This window comes from Prenolepis imparis, unplaced genomic scaffold (assembly GCF_030444845.1).
Source record: "Prenolepis imparis isolate NDT839.2.m4 unplaced genomic scaffold, iyPreImpa1.0 SCAF_194, whole genome shotgun sequence".
Classification (NCBI taxonomy): Eukaryota; Metazoa; Arthropoda; class Insecta; order Hymenoptera; family Formicidae; genus Prenolepis; species Prenolepis imparis.
In genome coordinates, this window is record NW_028141352.1 from 559 (window position 1) to 10,570 (window position 10,012).

The 10,012-nt window shown below is 24.7% G+C and overlaps 2 protein-coding genes across 2 annotated transcripts; one reads left to right on the plus strand and one right to left on the minus strand.

The window, feature by feature from the left end:
• The first annotated feature begins 1,689 nt into the window (after positions 1–1,689).
• LOC145947941 (uncharacterized) lies at positions 1,690–3,370 on the plus strand. The gene is made up of 6 exons (XM_083057704.1): positions 1,690–1,875; positions 1,966–2,062; positions 2,185–2,359; positions 2,443–2,654; positions 2,750–2,933; positions 3,149–3,370. Exons 3-4 carry the CDS (start codon positions 2,206–2,208, stop codon positions 2,631–2,633), a joined length of 345 nt encoding a protein of 114 aa, XP_082913830.1. The 5' UTR covers positions 1,690–1,875; positions 1,966–2,062; positions 2,185–2,205; the 3' UTR covers positions 2,634–2,654; positions 2,750–2,933; positions 3,149–3,370.
• A 2,253-nt stretch (positions 3,371–5,623) lies between these two features.
• LOC145947937 (uncharacterized) lies at positions 5,624–9,619 on the minus strand. The gene is made up of 9 exons (XM_083057701.1): positions 9,533–9,619; positions 9,046–9,391; positions 8,881–9,003; positions 8,113–8,523; positions 7,682–8,002; positions 7,129–7,207; positions 6,766–6,876; positions 6,531–6,635; positions 5,624–5,726 (listed from the first exon to the last, which is right to left on the minus strand). Exons 1-9 carry the CDS (start codon positions 9,617–9,619, stop codon positions 5,624–5,626), a joined length of 1,686 nt encoding a protein of 561 aa, XP_082913827.1.
• Between the last annotated feature and the right edge of the window lie 393 nt (positions 9,620–10,012).

Genomic DNA, 10,012 nt, shown 5'->3' on the forward strand with positions numbered 1-10,012 from the left:
GCATATTGATGGTGCCAAGGCTAAAAGGCTAAAAATACCTGAATTCAACCAAGGGACTCTTCAATACGAATTAATTATTCGTTCCAACACGACGATAAATACATTGGGTAATTTTGACCTAAAAAAAAACATTCAAGCGGTGCAACCACAATTAGTGGAATTGTGTGATGTATCTCAACATCTTAATGCATGCATTAGTAAGTGTTTATATGTATATAATATACTTTATACTATAATCCGGTATTTCTTATATATCGATGAACATTTGTATGCAAATGTACGTATAAATATGTAACTGTATGTTTTACAAATCTTTTATATACATATTTTTTACATAATTTCTTATTTTTATGCTATTTGATTTTTATAATTATGGGATTTAAATATTTTCTATAAGTCAATTCGTTATAATACAGTCTTGTGATAAACTAAAAATTAATAAAATTTTTTTCAGTTATACGTGGATACATTAAAACGAATTTCAATAAGTTTACAAATAGTTTTAAAACAATAGGCTGCGGATCCATTACAGATAAGACGTATAAATTAGAGATACAAATAGTTAATTATGATAATGATGTCTACTTCGACAAGGGGCAAATGATTGAAATGAAAGGATATGTAAAAATTATGAGTAAGCTATGTGAAAAAGTTTTAAAATTTCTAAAAATATAATAACTATATAACTGTCATTAATATTATAATTTTATCATTTAGATGACGTATTTTACTTGGAGGTTGATCATTCAACAGACATAAAGCAAATAGGAGAGGAAAAGTTATCTCTACAACAATTATTGTTGGGTACAAGACCAATTGTAAAAAAAACATCCAATGAAGATTTAGGATTACCACCACGCAAAATGATTCGAAAATAATGATTCTTTTCCATTTCATTAAATAATATGTGAAAATAATTATAATACAAAAAAAAAATTTTTTTTAACGCGTTCACAATGTTTCGTTATAAGTAGTTTTACTTTCGTGTTATTTAAACGTTATAATATTTCGAAAGTATTATTTTATATATATATATATATACTCTTCTAGAGACTATATATAGTATCCATTAAATCAGATTTCAAACTACGGGGTTAGTCGTTTATTAATCATCATTCATACTTTCTATGCAGATGTAAAATAAAAAATAAAATTTTGCAAATCGAGGAATTCTTTTTCTTTTTAATATTATCGATATCTTTTTTTTTATGTTTAATTTACTCAAGAGTAAGCAAAAAAAGATAGCCTATTTCGATATAATAAACATACATTAACATACATTAGAAAAACATTAATTGTACTAAACTAAGTTACATATATTATCTATTTTTTCTTAGTTAAAATTTCGAGATACCAATAATTTTCGAGTTATAATTGATTAAAAATAAAGGTTTTTTCACAATTTAAATCTTATGAAAATAAACTATTAACAAAATCACATTCTTTAATTAATTTCAAGTAGAGTTTACTTTAATAAAATTTTTATTTAAAGCTTATTGTTAGTTGCAAAGATACATGATGACAAAAAATGATAACTTTTCTCGATATTTTTGATAAAATTGTATTTATATTGATATAAGTGATTGCTTAATAATTAAATTTTATATTAGAAAATTAGTATATTACTTAGATTTAAGTAATGATCGAGGAAAGCGCGCGCGTTAGCGCGCGCTGCGAGCTAGTCCTATATGAAAAAAGTCATGAAACGCCTGAAGTGTATGTTTTGTATCGCTTGTATTGTTGCCCCTTTTCCGCGTACGTGATTGGCGGTCGATGATATCGCGAGAGAGAGGTGTGAACGTAATTGCTGAAAGTTCGGTGACACATCGTGAGTGGGGTTAATGCAGAGAGGACAGAGGTTAAGAGAAATGAGAGGTAATATATATAATATGAATATAGAATATAAAATATAGAATATGAATATGAATATGAATATTGATGAATATGAATTTGTGAATGAAAAAGGTACCAGCGAGCAGCAACAGGCTCTCTTGGAACCACCCATGCTAAAAATCGCCAATAACAAAATAATAAAATCGCCAATAATAAAATAATCCGCGAGGTCTGTATATATTTATCAAACTTATTACAGCTATAATTAAGATAAACTTTAATCTACATTTATGATGAGATAAATGCTATAGATGAACATGACTAATTATGCTCTTTGTGTGACAATTATAGATTTTAACAGAGGACTCAAAGATGGAGAGTAGTAAATTCAGAGTGACAGGTACTGGACAACAGAATCAGGAAAAAATAAAGAGAGTAGGCCATAGTAAATTTTATGAAGTTACTTCTTGTGTTGTTGCATCAGAGAAACAGGATATTATGAAACCCGAAGATTATCTTGAAGAAGGTAAGGTATAAGAATATTTATCGCAAGAATGAATATAAGAATGGCAAACAAATTTTTAATTTAAATGTATATCTATGATTCAGAATTAAATACAATATCACATGTTCAACACACAAGAATGTACTATTTTCAATGGTGTCACTTATCTGGGAGCAATGCTGCAAATGTTGCAATAAATGCACCAAAATCAGAGTGTGAAATACAACATAACATGAATATATTGAATGCAGAACAATCTTTAAATTTAGGAATAAAAGTTTGTCTCGGTACCTAGTAGTTCACAAAGTTCAGTTATGTGAGTATACTTAAATTTATAACTATTATGTGAAAAATCAGGGGGTTATCTATTAAAATTATACAATAAATTAATCTATACTCTTAATTTTTCAGTTTATATGATGCCGCAACACAACAGGCTATTCCGCGTTACGAAGTGCAATGTATTTTATTTTACGCACGTGGCGAGAGTACTGGTCTATGTGCAGCGTGTTTTGCTTTTACGTGGTCACACGGTGATACTTTAGAGTCTGCCATTTATCAATGCCATGTTTTCCGCTGTGACATCTCAGAAGCGGTATGTTTTTACCATATCATATATAAACATCTGATTATCATATAAAATTGTAACATCTCATCTTAGCTATTTTTTTTACACTTTGTCCAAATTATACAGTTGTGCGTATACATAGATAAATATATATATATATAACATATAGTATATATATATATATATATATATATATATATATATAAGATAATAATTTTATTCTTTTTAATTATTTTGTTTAGGTTGGACAAGTGTCAGCTTGCTTTTCAAAAGCGTTTCACAGAATATCACGTTCAATGACACGTTCATTGACGGGTAGTGATTTCAATGGTTTCAATACTGGAAGTGAAAAAGTTAATTTTAGTGTATTCATCTTTGAAGTCACTATGGAAATAAAAGAGGAAGATGGAAAGGGCGCTTTTAGTACAGTCCCTAAGGATAGAAATTGCTTTAAATTACGAAGTAATGTGGTGAAACAAGTTTGTTTAAGCATCCAGCAAGTGTCCAGTAAAGAAGGCGGTATTACGCTTGAAGTTGAGAGGTGTTTCGGGGTGCTTGTTAGTCCTGGACGAAATGTTAAGCACAGTGATATGCGACTACTCGAGATGGTAAAGAGGGATTCACACCAGCAAGTTAATTTTATGTCTATAATCAGTTCAGATGTTCGCAATATTACAACAATAATGTTTCTTTATAATAATGTATATATGTAGATAATTCACATATGTAATATAAATAAATATTTAATAAATTTACATAGAGTTGGCCAATAACGTTAATTTTTTTATATGTTTAATACAACGAGCAGTGTCAAATTGTTGAATTACATCTTTTAAATTTACATACTTATATATACTTACTCCAACAATTTTTTATGTCAAATAAGGTATTAATTTATGTAAAAAGTATTTAGTTTTAAACAAATGTGTTAATGGCACTATTGAAATAGATATTTATTTGAAATTAATAGCTTTTTTTTTACAGTAGATTATTAAAATATAAAAAATAAAATTAAAATATATATTTATAAAATAAAAAAGTAATAAAATTTTTAAAAATATAAAATTTTTTATAATAATCTTTATCTTTCATCATTATATTTAATTTCACAATTCAATTATTATTAAATTTAATATTTTATTTGCAATTTGTAATTTATTTGTATTTTATGTTATCGGTGAGTGTTTTAAAAATATAATATATTAATTTCTGAATCATACACACACACACACAACATATATTTACGACATATAAATATTGAACACATAATGTAGATTTTTATTAAAATAAACTACATAACTACATAAATACGCAATGTAAATGAAACATGAATGAAAAAAATTAATTAAATAAATATATTAATTTATATGTAAAAACTTCATTATTTAATATTCCTTTCATCGTCTCATTATCCACAGTGGTACTTTTACGCTTTATTAATCATCTTCTCGATATCTTTCTTGTTTTCCTAAAATGATAAATTTTTAGTTTTTATATTTTAATTTTTGTATTAAAATTCTTTTGGATTAATAAATAATATATAGATATACTTGGGAAAACTTTTTTGAAATATATTATTTAAAATAAATTTAATAAAAAAATAATTTCTTTACATTGACTGTAAAAAACTTACTTTATAAATAAGCTAATCTTATTAAGTTTTAATAATTTTATTCGGAAGATCTGAATATATATCCTTATGTGTCCTTTTCATAATAGGTTTAGAGCCTTGCAGACATTGAGCAAAAGATATTGTTTTAGAATTTGTTGTTAATTTTATATCACAACTTTTCTCAACTTCTAAGTAAAAAATATTTTCATCTATAAAATAAATTTTAATATTAAAAAGTGAAAAAGAAAAAGATAAAAATTATTACAAATTAATTAAATTAAAATAAATTTTAATAAAAATGTAATAACAAAATATAAAATAAAAATAAATATAAAATATATAATAAAATAAATATATAATATATAAAAGAAAAAATAAAATAAAATAAAATATATAATTGAATCTTCTTTAATCACACCATTGCTAATATTATTATTTATAAATTAAATTATTTTATTTCCTTGAACTATTTATATTAAATTTAAAAATTGAATAATTTGTAAATTTAAATTATTTAAATTTAAATTTAACTAACTTGAAATTTTTATATATCCCTTAATTTCAATTTCTTGGCCTTTTTCAAATTCATTTGTGTGCTCATAATCAATAATTTGAATTTCTAATTTATACATTCCGTCTGTTATTGATCCATAGCCAGAAGTTTTGAAATTATTACTAAATGTATTAAAATTAGTTTTTACATATCCTCGTACAACTGAAAAATATTTTATTTTCATATATTTATTTATAATATCAAGTATTTTATATTAAAATATTAAAATATAATTGAATAATAATTCAACGTAATATACACAAAAGTAATAAATTAAACATGTATAGTAATTTACAAAATAAATAAACAATAATTTAAATAAATATATAATAAATATATTAAAAATTTATATATTTAATTAATTATTAATTAAATATATAAATTTTTAATACACAAATAATAATATATTTTATTAATTAATGTTTATGTTAAAAATATTAAATTAATACTTACGTATATAATTATTTAAATATTCTGGAATTTTTGGTAATTCTACTAATGTTGGTTCTACAACATTAATATTTTTCTTTAAATCAAACACTCCTAAATTATTTATAATAGTGTTTGATCGTATAAGTAACTCATATGGCAGCGTTCCAGTGTTAAATTCGGATATTTTCGGCTTTTTAGCTTTTGCACCGTCAATGTGAATAATCTATAAATTTAAAATATTGAAATTATTAATAAAATATTTTATTAAAAATTACATGTATATACATATAAACATATCAGGTTATAATCTTTTAATTACGCGACTTGGTTTTAAATGAAATCCAACTCGATCAATTTCATTATTCCAAGCTACCACTTGTATACGGTGACGACTATTGTTGTTTATTATAAATTTCAGTAATCTATATTGCTGAGTTTTGCCGACAAGTTTAGGACCATCTATTTCATCCACATAACCAATAACTTCACTATAATGTATTTTAAAATATAAATTTGTTTAAATTATATATGTATATATATATATAATCTACGAAATTATTTTTACAAATAATAAATTTTTATTAATCGTACATGTAATAAATATTTTTTATAAGAATATGTTAATTAAATTTTATAATTTTTTTATATATTTTATATTCTTATATTTTTTATATTTAACATTTTATGTCTTTTATGTATTTGTTATATATATTATAAATAAAATATTTGATTTTATAAATTATATAAATTAATTATAAAATAAAATGAAAAAATTAAGTAATAAAATGTAAGTTATTAAAATAGTTATTAAAATATATTTAATATACTTAGTAATATATCTAATATATATTTAATTATAAATTTAATTTCCTATATACTTTTTCTAGATTATTTTAATTTCTAATTTTTTAATTTTTTAAAAATGTACATATATCTTGTATTATAATTAATAGATAAACAATATATATAGAAATGATAATTTCATTTTCATTAAATAGAGTTCTAAAGATTGAAAATAAAAACTTACACCGTTGAATCTTCCATTTGTACAGTCTGCAACATTTCATCACTGGAGAATTGTATTGTTTCTAATTCATCATTTTTATTAAGAATGCTAATGTCCTGAATTTCTCTATATATGTAAATGTCAAAGTTTTATTAAAAACATATGATATTTATAAAGTAATATTTATAAAAGTAATATTTATAATATTTATAAATATATTTACATATGTATATTGTATAACTAAATATAAACTCACGTGGTCGATTCTTCTGTGTTTGATGATTGCAACATTTCGTTTGTCGATGAATAAGTTGAATTTGATCTATCATCAAATACTAAAGAGATGTTCTTAATGTCGAGGGGTTTACTATAAATGAAATAATTTTTTTATTAATAATATATTAATATAGGTAATTTTTATCAATAAAATAATTTTAAATTAATACCCAAGTAGCAAACTGACGTCATTAAACGCTAAAATAATGTCATTTTGACATTTAATCACGTCATTCGACGTCAAAAAAAGGAAATATGCTTGCTATCTGCGAATATGTAAGAGAGGAGAGAGGAGAGAGAGGAGAGAGAAAGAGAGAGAGAGAGAAAATTAATTATTACTCACGGTATTGTATTCTTTGAATTTGATGGACTACTTGCTTCTGTGTATTCCTCCGAAGATTTGACACATTTTAGTTTATTAACTAAAATATTAATGTTTTACATTATTTTTTAAAATATTATATTTGTTACATATTTATCATTATATATATTTATTATACTATATACTATTATTATTATAGAGTTAGATTTTATACATACCTCTTTTATCCATTATTTTCTTGGACATTATTTTTTATTTTATGTTTTATAATGTCTTCATACATGTCTTTAACTATGTTCGAATTTGCATTTGCTATACATTTTTCTGGAATATAAATATTTTCTGAATGATCATTTAAAGAACCATTACCTAAATTTATTAAAAATTGTGCAAATTCTTTTTCCTGTGGTAAAGTTCTCATATTTTGTGTTAATGAAAATATCTTAAATTGCTTCCAAAGAATACTAAATTTTATCGATAAATTTTATCGATAAATTTATAATTTCATAACGCGTTGCTTTTTCTTTTACAGGTAATAATTGTCTAAAATCTCCACCAAGAAGAACAATTTTACCACCAAAATATAAATCATTTTGCATTATATCACGTAATGTTCGATCCATTATTTCTAATACATAGCGTGGTGCCATAGGGGCTTCGTCTATAATGAAAACATCTACAAGTTTTAAATTTTTAGCTTCTTTAGATTGAACTTTAATGTTCGATGTAGAATCGGCGAAAAGAGGTACAGGTAACCCAAAAACTTTGTGTATTGTTTTTCCATTTGGAAGTAATGTCGCAGCAATACCGGTAAATGCCATCGTAGTAACTATTTTTCCTCTACTTTTAAGTAGATAATACAAGGTTGTATAAATGAAAGTTTTACCAGACCTACCTGGACCATCAATATAAAAACCTTTATCACTATTATTATTTGTTGTTGTTATTAAAATAGTATCAACAATTTCTTTTTGTTCTGTATTTAATTATTATATTGTCGCATACCAATCAATGTATCTTCTTCAATCTGTTCTTCATTATTTATTTCTTGTTCTTCTATTTCTTGTTCCATTTCAGGAAAATTAGCAATATTTGATCCTTCTTTTTGAAGTAAATTAATAATATGATTGTAAACTTTTTTAATTCCTATTATAGTTCCAAATCGTCTTATATAATCTTCTGACATATCTTTTTTAAACTCATCCCATAATTTTTTCGGATGAACTGGTTGACAATGAATTAAAATTCGTACGAATAAATTTCGAAGTTGTCTTGGCATCATCCAAACTTTTGCTTCATTCATTGCACGATACCATTCATCATCATCTTCTATGAGTCCTAATGCTAAACATGCGGCAGTGAAAGTTTGATGTATTTCGTTATTAACTGTTCTTAATTCTTGAAAACTTGTAGCTCCTTTAACATGTAGTAAAAGTATACGTAAATGAAACAATTCTATCTGAGACGGGTTGACGGTATACATACGACCAATACAATTAAAGTATCTTTGACGTTTCTCCCAGCGATTAATAATTCTGCCATTAATTTTAATTTTTTTAAATACATAATGAGATGGAATATCACTGTATAAATATTGTTTTGCTTCTTCATCTCGAGCATTTAATTAAAAAAAATCTAACAACATTGTTACTCGTTCTATAACTGATCTTATCGCATCATTATTAATATTATCATCGATTATTACATTATGTTCATTTGGTAAATGAACCGATAAACGAAATATAGCGTGACTTTTTTCTTGCAAAGGTTTACTTAAAATGCGCCAACATGCTTCCACAGGCCCGACATACCGAGCTTCAATAAAATCTTGAATTTCATCATGATTTATAGTTTTATCTATATTTTCTCCAATAACTATAGATGCTGCATCATGACCTTTATAAATATATTTATATAAATATTTAACAGACCGTATACTCGAAACTATTTCAACATTAATATGGCTATTGAATAAAAGTAAAAGCGTTGGATTAAATGGAACAACATATCGATTATCAACAACGTATCGTCCAGGTCTTTCGTACAGCAATCCATTATTCCTTCGATGATAGTGCGGGTAACCATCTTCATCCATAGTCGTCTCAAGTCGAAATGGTTTTAGAAAATGTTTCGAACATTTATCATTTATCAAACACCAATTTCCACATGGTCCATGAATCATATGTTTCATTACAACATTATGTAAACTTTCATTTTCATTAGGATCAGGAATTTCTGCAGAAATAAATTTATCAACTATTTCAGAATTTGATATCTTACAATTCTGTTTTAATGTAATCAATAAATGTATATGTGGTAATCCACATTTTTGAAATTCTATTACGTAAACATATGTTAAAACTTCACCAAAAAATTTTTGTCTAACAATAATATCGATTAAATAATCCTTTTTTATATTAAATACCCGAGCACATATATCTGGCCTATCTGCAGGTTGTTGATTTGGAAGTAAATTTTCTTTAATTTCGCGCCAATTTGGATTACAAGTCATAGTAACAAGATATCTGGTTTTCCATATTTCCGAACAATAGCCATTGCATCTTGATAATGTTGCAACATATTACGCGGTGAACCCACAAATGTCGATGGAAGTATAATCATTTTTCCAATATGAGCATTGTTATTATTGGCGGTGTTTGCTAAATAATCAATTAATCCTTGATAAGTCTCAGCTCGTAATTGTTTTTGATTCTGTTTACAATAATTAATTCGATCTTTTTCAATTTTTATATAACTATCTACAAGCCATTGTTGAAATAATCGTCTTCCCATAATAAAAATATTAAAATTATCACGTATAGCTATGTGATATTTTACATATGCAGCTCTACTTACTCGTTTATTACAATTCTTACGTTGTAAATTATCATGCCATCCTTGATTA